Source organism: Lytechinus pictus, chromosome 9, assembly GCF_037042905.1.
Source record: "Lytechinus pictus isolate F3 Inbred chromosome 9, Lp3.0, whole genome shotgun sequence".
Lineage (NCBI taxonomy): Eukaryota > Metazoa > Echinodermata > Echinoidea > Temnopleuroida > Toxopneustidae > Lytechinus > Lytechinus pictus.
Window position 1 is genome coordinate 4,356,306 of NC_087253.1, and position 21,858 is coordinate 4,378,163.

General features: G+C 37.1%; 1 protein-coding gene across 3 annotated transcripts; it reads left to right on the plus strand.

Moving 5' to 3' along the window:
• Window positions 1-733: 733 nt before the first annotated feature.
• On the plus strand, window positions 734-21,415 carry LOC129268414 (rho guanine nucleotide exchange factor 39-like). Of its 3 annotated transcripts, none has more exons than XM_064104521.1 (12): window positions 734-820; window positions 3,026-3,100; window positions 3,707-3,882; window positions 6,099-6,314; window positions 7,182-7,300; window positions 8,195-8,265; window positions 8,572-8,735; window positions 10,393-10,596; window positions 12,485-12,736; window positions 13,333-13,410; window positions 14,809-15,030; window positions 16,001-21,415. In XM_064104521.1, exons 2-12 carry the CDS (start codon window positions 3,037-3,039, stop codon window positions 16,238-16,240), a joined length of 1,806 nt encoding a protein of 601 aa, XP_063960591.1. In that variant the 5' UTR covers window positions 734-820; window positions 3,026-3,036; the 3' UTR covers window positions 16,241-21,415. The 3 variants fall into 3 exon arrangements, with proteins under 3 accessions (XP_063960591.1, XP_063960592.1, XP_063960590.1); XM_064104520.1 differs by lacking the exon at window positions 734-820 and adding an exon at window positions 1,302-1,342; XM_064104522.1 differs by lacking the exons at window positions 734-820; window positions 12,485-12,736 and adding an exon at window positions 1,301-1,342.
• Window positions 21,416-21,858: the final 443 nt, after the last annotated feature.

Sequence of the window (21,858 nt, forward strand, 5' to 3'; positions counted from 1 at the left end):
TTATTACCGGATGTACTGGAAAAATGCAGAAAGCTGCACTAGGTCATAGCTTATGCAGTCGTTGGCAAACAAACGGCAGGTGGAGTTCAAACCATCAGGTAGGTCATTGATGTAAATAAGGAAGTACAAGGGTCCGGTGACTACCCTGTGGAACCCCGGAGTCCACCGACACCCATTCCGACTTTTCTCCTTCAACTACATGTACTACCTTTTGTTTACGCTTAGTCAAGAATTCTGATATCCACCTATGTATTTTACCAGTAATACCATAGGACAGCAACTTTGACAGGAGCCTCTGATGTGGTACCTTGTCAAATGCTTTTTGGAAATCTATTACAATTAGATCCATTTGTTTCTTGTGGTCCACATCCTTTGCTATATCCTGTATGGTAGAGATAAGCTGTGTTTTACAGGAGTGGTTTTTCCTGAAGCTGTGCTGGTGTTCATTCAGAATGCTGTGGCTATCCAGATGATTCATTATGCTAGTATGGATAATGTGTTCCATTACTTTGCTGCAAACTCCAAAATGGGGTAGAATGTGGTCGCAATAGCACTCCAAATAAAAGGGGAAAAAATTAATTATGAACTTATCTCGATTATATGGATGAAGGTCTATTGTGACACAGAATTCCTGACATCGAGGCACAAACTGGACCCTCAAAAAAGGAAAAGTTAGACGTCTATGTCGGGTTCGTTTTGTTATTGATCGGCCATTTTGTTTTCAATTTTGACAGAACTTTTCCTTTTTTTGAGAGTCCAGTTTGTGTCTTGATGTCAGGTATTCTGTGTCACGATAGACCTTCATCCATATAAAATTGAGGTAAGTGCATGATTTATTTTTCCCCCTTTTATTTGGAGTGCTATTGCGACCTCATTCTAGTATTCTACTCCATTTTGGAGAGTACCCTCTGCCTAATATTACACGGACGAGTCCTGGGCTCCGACCAAACTTTGCTTGTAAATTTTTCCAAATGACTTTCTGAAATTGATCGTCCGGCCACACAACCTGTCCGGACACACAACAACTGGGTATAATACTACATTTAGATTCTATGTATTACATGTAGATCTCCCTTGCCCTGATGGCACTTGCAAAGTGGTTTTCATTGAGACAAAAAAGGCAAGTAGTAAAAGAATGTAGACCTTAACGTTAGATCTAAAACCAAAGTAAGAAAATATAGCAAATTAACGAGCCAATGGGCTATATAACCTCGTTCGTAGGATGAGTTGAGCCAATCAGCTCAGAGACTTAAACCAGTTGATTTACAATTTTGTTGATTTTCTTTTTCCTTCAACAGTTAATTTCCAGTGAAGTTGACGTATGAGAGAACAAACGAAAATGGTACACAAGTCTAGATCATGAGTTATGCAGCATTAGCCTATATAGCCTTTCACTATTATTATCCACCCACAAAACCAATTGGCTTATTATTAACCTTGGAGATGTTTCTATATTATTTATTTTGCCACGACATGCCATTTCTTCTTCAGGCGCTCCTTTCCCGGAATTCCCCTCTGACCAGCCACCTTGCACTCAAGTACCCTTCTCAAAACATGATCAACACCAGGGAATAATTTTCCTAGTATCGCATCAAAATTTGCTCCACATTTTTGAAAGACTGCTATTCATAAAGTATTTTGTATAGCATATAATTTTACATAGGACTGCACATACTTAGTTGAGAGCTTCTCTCTTATGACCAAAAATGTTATTCAAATTTGTAAAGCAAAATTATTCCCTGAACACTCCTCGACACATGTCCAAACTTAAACATACTCTTGTTTGTTTTCGCAATCTGAACCACCAGCTCTTTCAAACCCATAATCTGCATGAAAATGTCAGTCTTCTTGTCCATCATCAGCTTCACACCACACATCGCTCTCACCGTTGCACTCTCAGTCCTCAAAATCCCCATCACGTTTTCACTCAAACACCATGTTTCACCCCTGTACAATATCTATGATCTCAGTCATACACCTGTATAAAAAATAAGTATAAACATATAAACTATTTAATCCTATATTATTCCCAAGGCCAGTAGTAACCCTGATAATTATAACAAGAATTATATTCACTTTGGTACTTAATTTGGTCAGACCTTCTATTCTAAGGCTGTCAAGTCCTCAAAGTAAGTATCCATATAATAAGTAACCCATTTCTAACAACAAACATTTGTTGATATCAGGTTCAAATTCTCTTGACAGGTTAAACATCTAAAAGAAAGAATATTTTTTTCCCTCATATTTTTTTTCCTCACAGCCATCACTTTGTTATATAGCCGATGGTAAATGGTGATATTTATTAATCAACCATATGATACTAAATAACTAACGCATTTAGTCTTGAAGTTATAATTTATCATCTACAATAGTAATAATAATAATATAGGTATAATTACCAAGGGAAGCCTCTTCAGTTCTGAAAACTGTTCTCCCAGAGGGTCCTGCTATTACTATTACCCCGGCTTTAGCTGGGCTGCCTAGGCGCTCATGCATTCAAGGAATTTTTTCTTACCGGGTACCCATTCACCTCACCTGGGTTGAGTGCAGCAACAATGTGGATAAATTTCTTGCTGAAGGAAATTATGCCATGGCTGGGATTTGAACCCTCTGTTTCAAAGTCAGAAGACGAATCCACTGGGCCACAACGCTCCACAAGTAGTGTGATGTTTAACCATCGTCATTATTACTTGGAAAGCTTTCACAACAATTTTTCCTAGCTTCCTTTTTATTCATAACTTTGGAATGTTTTTTCCTTTTTAAAATTATAGCATAATCTGACGATACTAACCAAATACATAATTATTCCTCTCTATATACACTTTTGCAAAAATAACATTTTATATGGCACACAATTTGAACAGTCTCATGATATAAGCCTATATTATTTACTTGTAATTGATGCACAGTTCTTATTACCAAATTAGTAACTTATTATCACATTAACCCCCCCAAAAAAAAACAACAACAACATATCTTGACACTTCATTTGTAATAATTCAACATTTTGATTTGTTATTCTCAGACAAGGTACTAATGTCCACGACAGGAGATAAAAGAAAGAAGGATAGCGTAGGAGCCAGCTCAAAGAGAAAGAAGAGTAGGTATTTCATCTTTTCTTTTTTCCTCTTTCAATTTGTTTTATTTTCTTCCCTGTTTCCTTTGTTCTTGTTCTTAACTCCAGTTTCATTCATGTTCTTGTCCTTCTTTATTTTCCTTCTATTTTTCTTCTTCGTTTTCTTTGCCTATTAAATATATTTTAGTTATTCAGATCTTGTATAACGCATATCGTGTAGCATGGCCATTTAAGATCTGTATGTGCTCCTAGAGGGTCTTCAATATTCAATTATTATATTACCTTCTGCTCCTTCAAAGTCAGAAGAGTGTCGGTATTCATGTGGAGTGTACTATCATTTGCTGACCCCGGACTTTGTTAAAAGCATTGAAAATGCCTGTAACGGAAACATCTTTGTGGGAGAGCAAACTTACCAGCAAGTAATTTATCGGCCAAGCCTGCTAAAAGCCTCGGGCAACTAAAATTAAAAAAATTATACCGTTTTTGGTGAATTCTTCCTCCGCTTTTGCCAAATCGTCTTCATTTTTGAAGCGTCGCACTGTGTGCTGCCTGCGCCTACCCCGCAGTTATGTGAATCCACCGAATTCCCCATGAAATCACAATACCGGTAAACTACCTCTTATTTTTCAGTTCGGAAGTCGCTAAGCTGGCGGGAGAGTAAGGAGGCCATCAAACAGGATTTGGAGAAATTCTTCCAGGAGAGGTTCTCAAGAGGTGATAAGATGGAGCGCAAACGAGAGAAGGTCCTTACCGAGATCTTCGCTTCTGAAAGGCGCTACCTGGAACAGCTGGATATCATTATCACTGTAAGTAAATGCATCTAGCTAAATTCGATTTAATTCATCTTATTTTTATTTCTATTTTTTCTCCATTCTTATTTCATTTTCAGTGATATTTCATTTTTTTATTTCCTTTAATTTTTTTTATTTTTCTTATTTCATCTATATTATAATTTCAGCAAAAGGAACAAATTAAATTCAACAACTACAAAGAATATCATAGTACAGCACTGACTGGTTAGTCTGGAGGTACAGACCCTGATTGAAACTTTCATCAGCAAGTGGGTCTTTACACAAAGACTAGCACATCTAAAACTTCCTGTTTCTATACTGAGTGAGAGGTTTTTCAGTACTTAAAGGGATGGTCCAGGCTAGAAATATAGAATATCTCAATAAATAGAGTAAAATTCACAGAGCAACTTGCTGAAAATGTCATCAAAATTGGATAACAAATATACGAAGTTATTGAATTTTGAAGATTTGCATTATTCCGGTGAAACAGTTCATTAGGTGGGCTGATGATGTCATATCCCCACTTATTCTTTTGTATTTTATTATATTAAATTAGGCGTACTCAAAATTTTTCTGCCAAGAACTAAAACAATTGGATTGACAACCGATTAAGTGCATTAGTTATTTATTGCCGCAACTTCATCATAATGGAGACACATCATTTACAAATGTATGAAAAAATGATGATTTCATGTAATAACATAAGAAAAAGGAAAGTGAGGATATGACATCATCAGCCAACCTTATAAATATTCATGACGATGTGCATATAACTGTTTTCACAAAATATTGATAAACTTTAAAATTCAGTAACTTCGTTATTTGTTATCCGATTTTGATGAAATTTTCAGCATTTTGCTCTGTGAATTTTACTCTATTTATTGAGATATAAATATCTTCAGCCCGGACTATCCCTTTAAGTCATTGTAGGCTCTGCACTTAGACTCCTAAGTTCCATGAGTGAAGGGTATGCACAGCAGACTACTGACTGGTTGCCAGGTATAGACAGCCAAAAGAAAATTTGTTCCTATTGCAAGATTCTGTTTCTGTTTGTGGTAACTCCCGTAGGAACTCGGCAGGACAGCATTTTGCTGGTAAACGCCAAGCTGGTATATAACCAATTACCTATGAAACATTTTACATCTAGGTTAATCAGTCATAGTGGCTGACGTTATAGACGACAGATATCACTCTCGGGCCTTTTTATCAAAGTGGAGACAATGGGAGAGTTGGGATTCGAACTCACAACCTTGCGATTATGAGTCCAACGCTCTAACCACTGGACCACACGATCCGTGGTCATGGACTAAAAGGTACTTTCTAAACAAACAATTAGTTGAAGTGTATGTCAGACCAGGGCCCCGTCTTACAAAGAGTTACAATCGATCCAATCAATTGTAACTATGGAAATCCATCAGTGTCATAATTTTTTCTACAGGATATTTGTAAAATGTCCTTTGTAAACATAGCAGAACAAACCAAATTGTCAAGAAATCAGTGAAGTTATGGATATACATTCATATCTAGAAATTTTTGTGAACAAACATGCATTTTATATGTTGACGTTGCTGGCCGTCCATAGTTGCGATTTATTGGATCAATCTCAACTCTTTGTTAGACATTCTTCACAGGATGTAGACCTCTGAGTTGAGTTTCCATCGCAGTACTATACTTGGCATCATCATCAATAAAATTGACATTCTTATTACACATGTCCTATATATACTTTAATGATTTCCTGTAATTCTTTTGTTTGATCTACAGCATTTCATGAAACCACTAAGACAATTGTGTATAGTGCCTGAGAGTGACTTACGGATTGTGATCTGGGACATCATGGCGATCCAAGCAATCGAGAAACAGCTCCATATCTGCTTTAATTGTAACATGTGTATATTTACAATTATAAATGATTTTCTGTAATTTCTTTTGTTTAATCTACAGCATTTCATAAAACCACTGAGACAATCGCGGATAGTGCCCGAGAACAACACCCGTATCATGTTCGGGGACATTACAGCCATCCATACAATCAACAGACAGCTCTATATCTGTTGTTTTTGCCACATTCATAAATTTACAATTACCGGTATTAATGATAATTTCAAATTTTTCTGTTTAATCTACAGCTTTTCATAAAACCAGTAAGACAATCACCTATAGTGCCCGAGAAAGACATCTATAATTACCATTATTAACACTTTCCTGTAACTTTTCTGTTTGATCTACAGCATTTCATAAAACCACTAAGACAATCACGTATAGTGCCCGAGAACGACATCCGTATCATGTTCGGGGACATCACGGCCATCCAAGCAATCAACAAAGAACTCTTAGCTCACATGGAAGAGATGAGTATCGGAGAGGCATTCCTGCAGCTCGCTCCGTACATCAAGCTTTACTCCACCTATGCTAATAACTTTGAGAAGGCCATCGACCTTTTACAGGTATGTATTAGTTCTGGGGAGCATTTCATCAACATTTTAGTCCAACAAGTTGACAGGTCTGACAACTTTCCTAGATTTTGATTGGATAAGAAGCATCGTTGCTATGGTAGCGGTAGATAAAACGGGACTTGTCAGATAAAACATCAGACAAGTTCGTTCATGAAAAGCTCACCGCAATTGTAGATGGGATATATAACGTTTTTGTTTATTATTATTCTATAGTAAGTAGGATACCTAATCCATTTGCATATTTTCAAGCTATATTCAAGACATAAGTGTACTGCACCTGGCCCCCCTGCATCATCGAATGAACATTTTAACAGATATGATGCTATACAAATGCTGTAATTTATCATCATAATCGTCATCATCATCATCATCGTCTTCATCGTTATCAATCATCATCAATCATCATCAATCATCATTATCATCATCATCATTGTCATCAATCATCATCAATCATCATCATCATCATCATCATTGTCATCATCATCATTGTCATCAATCATCATCAATCATCATCAATCATCATTATCATCATCATCATTGTCATCATCATCATCACCATCATCATCAATCATCACTATCACCATGATGATGGTGGCGATGATGAAGCATTAGTTCAGACTAGAATATGTAAAAGTACACGTTTTCATAACATCTTTTTAGTCTAATTTTGCCTATAAATAATAATAATAATAATACTAAACAGTTCTTGTATTGCGCATATCACATTTATTAATAATGTCTCTATGCGCTTCCAAAGTGAAATAAAGTGGAACAGATTTCTGAACTCTCAAGAAATTTTACTTAGAGTCACCTGTACATGTAGCTACATTTATATGTGAGTTTTATCCTCATGTTCAGGAATGGGAAAGCAAGGCCGCAAACTTTGTAAGGTTTCTACGAGAGACGGAGAAGAAAGATCAATGCCGTAGTTTGTCTTTGCACGCTCTTCTTATCACGCCGATTCAGAGAGTTCCAAGGTAAAAAAGGAAAGGGCAATATTTTCGGTGCAATAAGGAAGCATTTATGCATTAATTCGATTGAAATATGTATGTTCAGATGAAAATCAAGTCCTATTTTGTTTTTGTTTAAACATTGAGGGAGTAATGAGTATGAATTAACTAGAACGTCTGTTTGAGAGCGATGTTTTTTGTTCTGAAATCCCAGTTTCAAATAGAATGGATATAAAGTTATTGTATGTCTTTATTGAAAACCTGTCTCTATATTGGTCACCAAATTGTCTTCCATTTGAAAGGAATATGTGTTACAGAACCTGTATATAAAGGTTATCTGTATGCAGTGGCCAGTGGTCGTTATTTTTGGTTTCCTTTGGTTGGCGTTAATAGACAGGTTTAAGTGTATATTATGAATATAGTACGGAAGATGTTGATCATAGTGGTAGTATAGAATCGGTAAAGGAAATAATCTGTTGTCTCACGATGTGGCAAACTGAAATTGCGACGTTTCGACTGAACCTGCTAGTCTTCGTCAGGCAATGAAGTGGACAATCGCTGCTTGCGCCTTTTATCACTGCTACACACGGCGTGTTAAAGAGGCTATTAGCCGACGGGATTTCCCCGACGTCCGCATGCCGCCCAGCAATCGCACCGTCCGCAGCTTCTGATTGGTCGGTTGCTCCGACCAATCGTAGCGCGGCGGTTCCGGCACCGACGGCACGCAGCTTACAGTATAAAAGGCACACGCTGCGATTGTCCACTTCATTGCCTGACGAATACTAGCAGGTGCAGTCGAAACGTCGCAATTTCAGTTTGCCGCATCGTGAGACAACAGATTATTTCCTTTACCGATTATCTACACTGTAATATATACTTTATTACAGATCATGAGATGTCATTTTTCTCTGCTTCTCCTAGATACAAACTTTTACTCAAGCAACTCTTAGACCACACCCCATCGAGCCATGAGGACTACACAAAAATCAAAGGTAATATAGATATTTATATAATATTGACTGGCCTTGAGGCGAACATCAAATATATTGCCCACAAAAGAATCATATTGGCCCGAGTCTTTAGACGAGGGCAATATGGTTCTTATAAGGGCAATATATTTGATGTTCCCTGGAAGAGGAGCCATTCAATATTTTTATTATTTTATTTTATTTTTGCTTCTGTGGTACGGGCTTCATTGATGTGAATGATATGCTTGCTGATTGGCCGTTATCTCTGAGGTAACAGATTAAATGAGGTAAAAATGGTTAACAAAGAATACTTTTTTTTTTTTTTTTCAGATGCCCTTCAAAACATCTCAGAAGTAACCCAGGGCATCAATGAATATATCAGAGAACATGAGAACTTTCAGAAGATGTTGGATATCCAGAACTCCATCGGTGGCAAGGCTCCCAAACTCATCATCCCCGGTCGGAAATTCATCAAAGAGGGCCCGTTAATGAAGGTTGGTGCAATTAAATTACCCTGTTCCAGGGAATAATTTTGCTTTGCAAATTTGAATAGCATTTTCGGTCATAGGAGAAAAGTTCTCAACTAAGTAATGTACAGTCCTGTGTACAAATATGTTATACAAAAGACTTTATGCCTTGCAGTCTTTCAAAAATGTGGTGCGAATTGCGATGCGATACCAGGAAAGTTCTTCCCTGCTGTTCATATACTGTACACCAGGGCCCTGTCTTACAAAGAGCTACGATTGATCCAATCAACCTCAAGTATATGGAAGTCCATCAACATCATATTTTTTGTCTTCAGGAAATTGAACAATGTCCTTTGTAACCGAAGAGAAGCACACTGAATTTTTAAGAGAATGATGAGTGTAATGTATGAAGAGACATGGTTTCTAGAAAATGTTTTGAACAAACATGAAATTTTGATGTTGACGTTGCTGACTTTCCATAGTTGTGGTTGATTGGATCGCTCGTAACTCTTTGTAACATGGGCCCCTCTGGGGAGCGTTTCATGAAAGGACTTGTCAGGCGTTTGATCCGACAAGTCCCATTTTATCCGATAGTTACCATAGTAATGGTGCTTCTCAGCCAATCAGAATCAAGGAAAGTTGTCAGATCTGACAACTTGTCGGACGAAAATGTTGATGAAACGCTCCACAGGAGGCCTGTTTCATAAAAGATATACAACTATTGTAACCACATGGAATCCTTGAATGCGATTGGCTGCTGAGCGCTGTTACCATGGTAGTTACAATAATGGCAAAGTTACAATAGTTGTAGGTCTTTGTGAAACCATGCCCTATGCTCCTTTGATGCAGTGTGTGTAGGGGTGTGAGTGGTCACAGATAAAAAGATCTGAAAAAAGCTGAAGAGTGCTGAAAAAGTCTGAAATAGAAAGAGCTCCCATACTTTTTGTACAGAGGTAAGCCCAAAATAAGCTGAAATTAAGCTGAAAATCAAAACAAAAAAATCTGAAATCAGATAAAAATCTGAACTCTCACACCCCTGTGTGTGAAAGAAGTCTGCAAGCACAGTGAAGCTAGTCTCCTAACCCAGACTCTGAATCATGTAATATAAATAAAAACCAGGGGTTTGCACCCGCTGACTTGTAATTAAGCGAATCAACGAATTAAATTTTATTAATGAAGAAGAATTGTGGACCAAAATTGTTTATTCATTTGTACTGACCACACAGAAACGTTAATAGTACTATAAACAATGCGCTAACAGAGGCCCTGTTACAACCGTTAATGTGGTAGCGATGCCTTATGTTGCATTACTTACACATTGATACAAATGTTTTGACTTCACAATTCGAACGATGTGACTGGGCTTGTTGTTAGCACTCTGTTAGGCTAAAAACGTTTATGTGCGGCCGGCACTGGACTTAGACCTGATGGGTGTTTCATAAAGCTGTTCGTAAGTTAATAGCGACTTTAAGAACGACTGGTGATCCCTTGTGGTAAATAGTAGACACCGATATGTTCATTGGCAATGGTTTAGCGTGTAAGAAAGGTTTACCAGTCGTTCTTAAAGTCGCTCTTAACTTACAAACAGCTCTATGAAACAGCCCGCTGGGTTAACTGAGAATACCACCCATTTTGTTTTTAGTATAAATTTCACTCTTTTTTTTTTCGGGGTATTGTATAACAGGTCACCAAGAATGGGTCTGGTTCCCACGAACGCATGTTCTTCCTCTTCTCCGACGTCCTGCTCTACGCCAAGCATAACATGAGCCTAGAGCGCCCTCTGTTGGCCAAGCCTTATACATGTTCCTCTGTGATAAAGCTTGATGATTGTAAGGTTGATCTCGTCCTGGGAGAACAGAAAATAGACGGAGCAGGAGCCCTCTTTAAGGTAATGATACTTACAAACCTATTATACATTTGGTCTACTTGTCAGATATTATAATAATAATAATAATAATATAGGGTATTTATATTGCGCACATATCCACCTTGTTAGGTGCTCAAGGCGCTCCTATATTACCCGGCTAAGCTAGGCGTTCATAGCGCACACAGCTTTTTAAGGAATTACTTCCTACCGGTACCCATTTACCTCACCTGGGTTGAGTGCAGCACATTGTGGATCAGTTTCTTGCTGAAGGAAATTACGCCATGGCTGGGATTCGAACCCACGACCCTCTGTTTCAAAGTCCGAAGACTAATCCACTGGGCCACAACGCTCCACGTTTACATTATACATTTGGTCTACTTGTCAGATATTATACAGATAATAGAAATTGAAATATAACATTTCCTCTCCCAGATGGAGTTATATTTCTTCCCAAGGGATTATATTTTACCTGAAGTGTGCAGCAGCGCGCAGCGCTGAGGGAAAATATTCTCCCAAGGGAAAATTATAACTGCGGAGGTCAGTTGAAATGTTTTTTATTGAAAAGATAGACCAGGGGGCCGTTTCATAAAGCTGTTCGTATAAAGTTAAGAGCGACTTTAAGAACGACTGGTGATCCTTTATTGCGGTAAATGGTATATTCATTGGCGATGGTTACGCGCGTAAGAAAGGTTCACCAGTCGTTCTTAAAGTCGCTCTTAACTTACGAACAGCTTTATGAAACACCCACCAGGCAATATCTGTTGTATTATATGGTCTATGTGGATTCGCCATCAGAGATTGCATTATCCTCTGGCTCTCTGATTAACTTGAAATTCTTGCTGCAGCTCTGATCCATCTACGTCAGAATAGAAAAATTTGGGAAAATACATCAAGTGCGTTCTTCATGCAATCGACGCGTTAACACAAGCGCGTACATCAAATAAACTACCTGGAAGTAGCAAGCAGCAAGTGACGTCACCTTTAATAGAACGCCGCAATTGACAATACAACGCAGTTATATTCACTGAGGTGACGTCAAAACCTAGAATATAACAAATGCAATCCTCACAGCTATGATCACGTGATGGCGTATTGACCTATCACTGATTTGAATCTACATAACCTATGTAATATAATCTTATAACCAGACCTGCCAACCAGTACCTTTTAGCCGTATTTAGTACGTTTATGCAACCAAAATACGGCAGTACGTTTTTTTTATATTTTTTTTATACTAAATCGTAAATAATCTCTATATGTCTCTATTTCATAAAACGTACACAAATATGGTTAATAGATCAATGTAATTTCAGGTAACTTTTTTTTCAATCATTTTGTTAAAACCAGTGTGAAGATATACACATGTTTTAATGTTTTTTTTTTCATCTGCAAGAGCAGTGCGCATTTTAGCTTGCATGCAGCTTGAGCGCCGCGATGAGCGAGTGCGCCAAGCATTTTATTATGAAATACACTTTTTTGGGGAAAAATACATTTTTTAAATCACAGAATACAGTTTTTCATTCCTAGAGGTTGGCAGGTCTGTATAACACATGGGCTTAACACATGTGTCTACAGTAGTACTATCAATTGGACTAATTCCTGTTTGGTCTAATTGTTGAAGTCCACACTTCACATGGTGTAATGACCACCTAGTCTAATTGCCATCTAGTCTAATTCCCAGTTGATCAAATTTCCACTTAATCTGCTTATCATATTTTACTTTGTCAAATGGAAATATGGTTCATATTGTGTAAATTTCAATTTGTCAGTATTTCAAAGATTAACATCGTGGAGCCCTACTAGTTATTATTATTTTTTTGTTACATATATATATATATATAACTAAATTAAACTTATTTCAATTTTCATAATGCATCGTCATGGAAAATTCTATCCCCTATGCTTATAGCTCTCTTACAACGAGGATCATCTTCTGTTATACTCTACCGACAATGCTGAAGCATTATCCTGGATCGACAAGCTTCAAGGCGCAATCGAAACCCACAAGAGAAACCGCGCCTCACTGAGAACGCCCTCTGTCCTGGAAGGTCGCAAAGAGGAGGCATTCGCACGTGACGCTGGTCGGACGCCGTTCAGAGCAAGCATGAGAATTCGCAATATCCGTAGGAAACAACAACTCGCAAGTGAAATGGTCTCCCAGGTTAGAAAAAGTGTTCAAAACGTCAGTCAAAAATGTTGCAGGAATTGGAATTAATATTTGGTACTATTGGTCACAATTTGATATTTTGGCAGTGAATTGTTATCCGAAATCTGCATATTTGTCACAAAAGTTAGTGAAAAGATTTAGATTTGACAGAGAAATGTTGGCCAAAATTTGATATTTGGCAAAAAAATGTCATTCAAAGTGTGCATATTTGGGGGCATATTTAGTGGTAGCGACTCTCGTCTTTCAATGAGAGGGACGTGGGTTCGAATCCCAACCATGGCATGTTTTCCTTTAGCAAGAAATTTACCCACATTGTGCTGCACTCAACCCAGGTGAGGTGAATGGGTACCCGGCAGGATTAATTCCTTGAATGCACCAAGGGCCATTAGCAGCTGGAGCTATAGCTGGGGTAATATATAGTGCGCAACTGAATAGGCAACTTAAGCAAGATACTGCGTAAAATGATTTAAAAGTCTGGCTTAAGTATCGAATCGAGGACTGGCCAATTACTGTATAACTTTATGAACAGATTTATGATTTCTTTCCCAATAATGTTATTGACGCTTTCTTGTCGTACTTATCTTTCATAGGGGACCTCTCCTTCAGTGACACGTAAGGACCTTCTTTACCCCATGAGGAAAGACATCTTGAAAATGAGTGACAAGAAGGTAGGCAATTCACCATGACAGACAGGATATTCAACCAGAAAATTTTGATTAAAGCATGATATTAAAGAGCTTAACAGTGTTCGCACAATTCTTGATGATTTAATCACAACATTGAACTTTGAGTTAATTACACAGTTGCTTCTACTCTTGTTAGTTGAACAGGCATGGTGCGCATTGAGCACCTGATATCGGTATCAATGAATCTATTACATGTAGATCAAAGTGAAATAATAAAGTTCAATTTTAAAGGCAAGTCCACCCCAACAAAAAGTTGATCTGGCCCCCGCTGCATAAAATTTAACGTTATGGTAACTTTGCCATGCAAGGGTAACTTGCATGGAATCCTTGATTTTGATTGGCTGTTGATCAGCGTTACCATTGTAGTTACCATTGGATGGCAAAGTTACTATAGTAGTAACTTTTATGCAATGGGGCCTTGAATAGAGAGAGAAAAACTAAATGCCTTAACCCTATCTAGGCTGGGGTATTTTGGGAGTTCATACGGCCGGGGGGGGGGGGGGGGGCCTCCCAGGCCCCCCTTGAGATCTCGGCCGTCAACCGCGTGATCGCGCCGAAAATTGGCACGCAGGTTGTCTTGGATTTAATCTACACAATGGTATAGTAATTTATTTCATGCGAATTGTTATTAAGTAATTATGCTAATTTATGCGTAATTAGTATGCGAAATCATACTTTTTCCTCTAACTCCTTAAACAAAGCTCCAAATGTTCTATTTTTTGGCATAGAAACTCTTTGTGGTGTTCTTAGCAAGTTTACACAAAAAAAATTGTGATATCAGATCAATTTCTTATGTATTATATTGTTTTTTGCAATTTCTTATGTATTTCTTTGTTTTTTGGACCCTTTGTTTTTCATTGCTTTTTCAATGAAATTTGTTGGGGACTCTTCTAAGATCATAAACAGCATAAAATACATTTAGACCAGCAAAACTAAAAATAATCATACATTTATGATTTTTGGTTGAAAACACAATTTACATTGACTTTGTACACGAAAACACGTTTTTTAAGCAATTTTTGGTCTGACATGCACTTACATAACGTTGCGTAATTTCCGAACCGCGTACCCGGATGACGCAAAATTGGTCTCAAAAGTTGCTCAAGACTTGAAAGTAAAAAGTCAGCGAGTAGCGCGGTCAAAAAATTTTGCACGGCGAAAATATCGCGCGACACGTTGAGGGGGGGGGCCTCAGAGGCCCCCCCCCCCCCCGGCCTAGATAGGGTTAAGTGTCACCATATTCAGATGTAAAATAAGTTGTGACATTTTGAAGTTTTACTCAATTTCAAACAACAGTTTTCTCCTGACTTCTTCACTTAAAAAAAGCCTCTCCATGTGAATACCTGTCTGATATTTCCAAGTTTTGCTCCATCTGTTTAGGCTGGCAGCTCAAGAAGATCAGTATCATCGCCACCCGTGATACGGAGAAGTGCCTCTAGGCGATATCCTCTGAGACACCATGCAACACCGCAACCGATAGCACCACCAAGGCACAGGGGAATCTCCAAACGGCCGAAGTCTCTTCCTCCTCAGCTGTCCAAGAAGAAACTGAGGAGACTCCAACATCAAGGACCACGCCCACTCAACAAGAAGAAAACAGAAGTGAGTAAGGGTCAAACTGGTGGTAGTGATGATGATGATGGTGGTGGTGGTGGTCAAGATGATGATGAAGATGATGGTGATTGTGATGGTGATGATGATGATAGTGGTGGAAGTGTTGATGACGATCATGATTGTGATAGAAATGGTAACGATGATTTAGATAATGACTGTGATGATGACAAAAGTGGTGGTAATGATGATGATGATGGTAGTATTGGTTGGATGAAAATAAGAGGCCATTCTCATTACACTTTCTAAAACTAGTTTACTGGAAACCGATTCAGGAAACCAGTTTGGAAGATCGCTTCCAAGATGGCTTCGACCGTTCTCACTAAACGTTAAACTCGTTTCCACTAAACTAGTTTCCAGTTAACTAGTTTTAGGAAGGTAGTGAGAACGGTGTCTAATATTATGATTTTTATGATGGTAAAATACTTGCAGTGGAAATGATAATGGTGATGATAGTGTCGATGGTGGTGGTGGTGGTAGTGTTGGTGATAGCGATGATGTATGGATATCGTTAATGAAATTACCTTTGAGGCATTGGCTCAATATGGAATACTTTATAGGGAATGGAAATGGCTGTTTGAATTGTTATCTACTGAGTGTTGTAACATTGTGAAGAAAAATGCTAGCCATTGAGTAATTCCATACACAATGTATATTCAACCCTATATATTTGACACATTCCCTGGAATAATTTGTCTCTGTTTTGTAATTTATATGAAAAGTTGTAATGCTCTCAAATACTGGTTTTGCAGTTCATGAAATGAAGTAAAATTGAGAAAAATTGGGGTTGGAATATAATTGGGTATTTTTATGAAATTGCTTTACTTTCAATTTCATTTTACAAGCAAACTTTTGCTGAGTTTGTGTCATTTAGCATTTTTGGACGGTGTGTGCGTTCTGCGGCTCTACACTGACATAATTATTATAACTATGATTTTCTTAATATTTTTTATCAATGCAGGATCCTGAAATGACAGTTTATGAAGATGCCCTTGGTCACGATGACGTTGGTCACGAAGACAATCACGATAACACCCTCTACCAGACGGCCATCGCTGAAGAGGGAGCACATTCTGAGATCTACCCTTTGACCCCGAGCAAGGAACGTACCACGAGCTACCGTAGGGGGGAACAGTTTCTACAAGAGATGCCTCCCCTCACGCCGGCTCAAAATGGAGAAAGTCAATGTATAATCCTATGAGATTAAAACGGAAAAAAAAATAATGAAGAGGGTTACGTGATTTGTGCCATTTTTTTTGCAAAATTCCCGGGGGGGGGGGGGGGCTCTGTTATGACAAGGTCAACACCATGTTCGTCCATGGAGCTTAAAAAGGACCCTAAACAAGCAATCTTGCTTCAATTTCAGTATTTTTTCATGTTTTATCTATCTAAATGATGTCTCAAATATTCATGATAGAGTGAAAAAAAAAACTTTAAGTGCATCATGTGTACAAGGCTGTTAAAAAGTTACAATTTTTTTCTTCTAATTTTGGCAAATTTGATACCCAACACACTGCTTTTGCATACATCACCAAGCCATGAAAAACAAACCTTTCTTTTGCTCTCTGGATGAGCATGTTGATATTGGCCCCCCGGGCAAAAATCTTAACCCGAAACTTCATTTTAAATCTGACAATCATCGACTTATGGGTAATTCCATAAAATAATCAACTATTTCGTAGTATAGTCGATCTCCATTTCCCCCCAATTTTGATTCATTTCATGAAATGGTCAAGCCATGATAATTTATGAGCATTACAATCGTTCAAATGAACCAAAAAAAAAAGAACAGTGGTAAATCATTTCAGGAAGGTCATATGTAAAGGGGGTCTAATATGTATACAGAATTGCCCCTATCTCTAGAATTAAGATTTATCCATCAGGCAATGTGCTCAACTCACTAGAAATTTATCTCTGCTCGCCTAGGCTACCGAATATCCAGTACAACTCCCTCAGCTCCCACAGGAGAACAACTCCCTGTCACTTTGAATACAAGAGAAAAATCAATAAAGCATAACTTAATTTCATCAAAATTGGATGTAAAATAAGAATGTTATGACATTTTGAGATGTTCACTTATTTTTCAAATAAGAGTTCTCTGCACACCATAGTGATATGCAAATGAGAGTCGATGATGTCAACAATGTTTCACATTATAATGAGGAGAAAATTATAAAAATATCATGTTTCATATAACAACATATAATGTAGGGAGTGGGAACATCATAGGTTCTCTCACTTGCATACTGACCAGCATGTGCATATAACTGTTTTGTGAAATTCAGTGGAAATTTAAATGTCACAGCTTTCTTATTTTACATCCGGTTTTGAACAAATTTTCAGTGTTGTTCTTGTTAAATTTTTTTCTCTCTTTATTCAAATCAACTTTTTGTTGGCATGAGTTTCCCCTGTTTGATAAGGATTGAATCCTGCTTTTCTTTAGAGCCCTTGATAGCATAACAGTAAAAACTCAATTTGTGTTTCATAATTATGAGTGATTTGTCTGATGTGACTCCTATTTCTTATTGGTTTATCCTACTTTTATGATGCATCTGTATTTCAGTGTATACATGTATTTTGGTCATTTTCCCATCCACTGGGATTTTCTCATTATTATAGTTCATTACTCAGTTTAATCTCAATCTTCAATGTATTATTTGTATTATACAAATATTACATATAATTGATGGCGATTAGTAAGAATTGAATGCACAAGGTACCCTTGGAACAGTTCTAATGTGCCCAAGGTGTAGTCAAGGGCACTTGGACTGTGTCAAAGGGTAACAAGTGTGTGTAATTATTCTAATGCTCTACCAAAATGATGTGTATTATTTGTTTTATAAGATGGTGATGTGGATCCTTGTTATTTGATAAACCATCCTCATCTCAAAACCTGTGCATTATTTGTTTTATAAGATAGTGATGTGGATCCTTGTTATTTGATAAACCATCCTGATCTCAAAATTTGTTTTATAAGACAGTGATGTGGATTCGTGTTATTTGATAAACCATCCTCATCTCAAAACATGTGCATTATTTGTTTTATATGATAGTGATGTGGATCCTTGTTATTTGATAAACCATCCTGATCTCAAAATTTGTTTTATAACTTAGTGATGTGGATTCATGTTATTTGATAAACTATCCTCATCTCAAAACATGTGCATTATTTGTTTTATGAGATAGTGATGCAGATCCTTGTTATTTGATAAACCATACTCATCTCAAAACCTGTGTACTATTTGTTTTATAAGATAGTGATGCAGATCCTTGTTATTTGATAAACCAGACTCGTCTCAAAACCATGACCGGTCAACAGAACTAGTTGTCATTGGTTCCAGCCATTGGCAAATTTATGTGTTCGATAAGGTCACATGATAAATTTCAGCCAATCATATGATTAGGATCCATATCACCATTCAATAATACCAACTATAATCTTTTGAAAGCATACCCTTATTAATTATCACATATCTATCAACATGAAAAGGTATTTTTATCAACATATTTATCCTATATTTCTAGTATAACTCACTAATCATGACATTTATGTGAATCATTCGCTTTTATAGTCAGGTTGATATAAAATGATCAATCGTCAATAATAATAATAACGGCATATTTACCCAGGGTAACCACTTCAGTTCCGAAAACTGTTCTTCAATAATCATGTGCATAACGATTAACGACACATAAGGTTATATTGAAAATAGCCGTGTATGTATGTAGAACAAAAACACCACTGTATTTTTGAATAATCTTAATCCACAGTCCTGTAGTGAATTTTTAAATGCAACGTATGTGACAGTATTGTGATACGACATTTTCTCCTGCAACATTTACTCCGGTCTTAATATCTCAGATGGCATAGGGTTAGAGTTTCTTGCTCAGAATAATGTAAAGATAAGGATTCGAGTGTATTTAGTTTTGGAGGTTAGATTTTATGTTCGGCTTAAAGAGAAATTCCAGTAGTTGCAGTAAACACTGATTTCATAAGAAAGTCTGTAAAACCAGGCTTAATTGTCAGTATATCATCGAGGATCTAGATCTGGTACAGTTACATAAACTGAACTTTGTAAAATCTTGAAATCTACGCTGAAAAATGTTCAGACTGAACTTCCCCAACACAGATAAGCGCACGTGGGACAGTGTATAATTATTGCTTTGAGCGTCGGGCCCGACGCTCTACCCGAATCCTGTGCTTATTTAATTTCTTCCAGAATCCTTTGGCACATGCGTTTTATTTATACAAACAGACTCTTTGGTGGTCATTTCATTGGATTCTGTACGAACTCATTTTGATATCGTTACCAAAACTAGAATTTACCTTTAACGTGCAGATTTTCCATTGGAGCAATTGTTGCCGGACAAAATGTCACAGAACCTATAGTATTGATACATAATCTGAGAGGCGGAGTGGTACTCCTCAAAATAGATATAGCATTTATGCAGATCAAAAAGCATTTTTACAAGCAATTGAAAATTCTCAAATATCGGGCCTGTAATGAAAGAGCTCCACACTAACCCTCTTTTTCTACTGGTCCGACCTGATCATGTTGGATCAGTACATACCCAGTTTATCCATTTTTTACTGGACTGAACCTAAAATTTACTGGTCCCAAAAATATAAAAAAGACTTGAGTTTATTTTGCTGTCTTTTATTGCTTATTGTTACCCCCCCCCAAAAAAAAAACACACTCACAACATTATTAATGAGAGCCATTTTTATAATTTACAAGAGAGAAGAAAATGTATTTGTATCAGATAGATATAATCTTTCTGGTCATGTCGGACCAGTAAATCTGACTTTTTCTGAAAAGTTACTGGCCCGACAGCAATTTTTACCGGTCTTGGACCGTCGGACCAGTGCCAGTGTCGCGCGCTGGTTATATGCAATGCAATATTAAGACGTTATCCGAGGTGCAGCCGTTACAAACGTAATAATACCATTCTGCATTGTGCTTGATATGTTTGGCAAAATCTCCTACAGCTTTGATGTATTGATGGAAGTATGTATGTGATTGTCTTAAAACTTTTTATATTGCTTTTAGGGCTATGTGTAAAGATGTCAGCCGATGAAATACTTCCCCCAACTGCTTTATACATGTATTTACAATAAGCTCTCTCATAGAAAGATTTCTCCCCCATCAGTCTACACTACAGTGTTTTGACAACTGTTTATTCATTTCTTCGTGTCATAAATCTTACGTTTTGTAAAAATCGTTTGTATATATATATTTTTGTGTTGTGTCTTCCAACTGCACCATGATTTTGAAGTTATTGTATTGATAGCATTATTTTGTTAAGTGGTTTCCTGTATATATATTGGTGTTAAATTTGTTCATCGCGTATGCTGGGGAAAGTGATTTCTATATTACACAACGAAGTCGGCACTTGTACTTAATCACGGTTTATTTCCAATTGGTCTAATGCCAATTCGTTCAATTGCCAACTCGTCTACTACCATCTCGTCTACTACCATTTGGTCTTTCATCATTTTTTCTACTCACCACATGGTCTACTTTCATTTACTCTAATGCCATTCCGTCTAATAACCAGTTGGTCCGATACCATTCCGTCTATAACCAGTTGGTCCATTATTTAGACCATATACCATTTGTCTAATTAAACTAAATTGTTAATTGTGCAAAATGAATGATAAGAAAATGGGTGTTTAATAGACCAACTGGTTATTTAACGAAATGGTAATAGATAAAATGGTGATTAAACATAGTGATGATTGGACCAAATGGTTATTGGACCAAATGGTTGTTAGACCAAATGGTTGTTAGACAAAATGTTGATGGATGGAATGGCATTAGACTAAATGAAGGTAGACCAAGTGGGGAGTGGACGAATTGGCAATTTACCCTAATAATCACAGGGAGCCGTATTCTGAACTCGAGTTAAATTTAAAGCAAACTCTGGTCTATGGTCTAACTATGGAAAGCCAACTCTGACACACATATCCAACAGTACATGTTCATTTATATTAAGTTCTTATGTATTATTTGTTTAAGGAGATGATTTGATATGTACATGCTAAAGCGCATATTTTTCCGGATTGTTATGCACTATGCCTATGTAAAATTCAATTATTACTATTTAGGTGTCTTTCACAATGTGACATTCCTGCATTCTCCTGTGTTGTGTTTATGTTGAAAAATAATAATAATAATAGGCATTTGTATAGCGCCATCTATCTAGGAACAATCTTCTAGATGCAATGTTATTATAATGTGATGATTCGCGGTGAGAGAAAATCGTGGGATTCCTGCATGAAAGTCCCGTCACTTACTGTTGGTTAGATGCTATACTCTGATCTCTATCACTCTTTCTTTCTCTGTGCAATAAATGCTGGCTGGTTAATAATGTATGAATTATTAAATGTGTTTTTTTGTGATTTGTGTGTGGCCCTGTTACAACCGGTAATGTCGCCGCGATGGCTAATGTAAAAGTAATGCATTATTTACATCTGGGATCAACGCTTGACATCACAATCTGTGTAATTCGTTAACAAATCAGCTGTTTTGGGTAGAATGACCGCACAAAAGGCACCGTTAGGCGCGAGTGTTAGGGGATTTGAGTTGGGCAAAATCTATAATTTGTACATAGTGATCTAGATTTAACTTAAGATTTAGTTATGATTATTTGCACATCCTACAAGTTTAAAATCTTGTCTAGGAAAGGGTATAGGTATGTAATTCATTATTATATAGGCCTACACAAATTTCCTTATTAAATTTTAAACATGAAGTGACACCAAGTAGTAAATAAACTCCTCAAAAAAAGTTTGGAAATCTGACTTTGATCGATTAT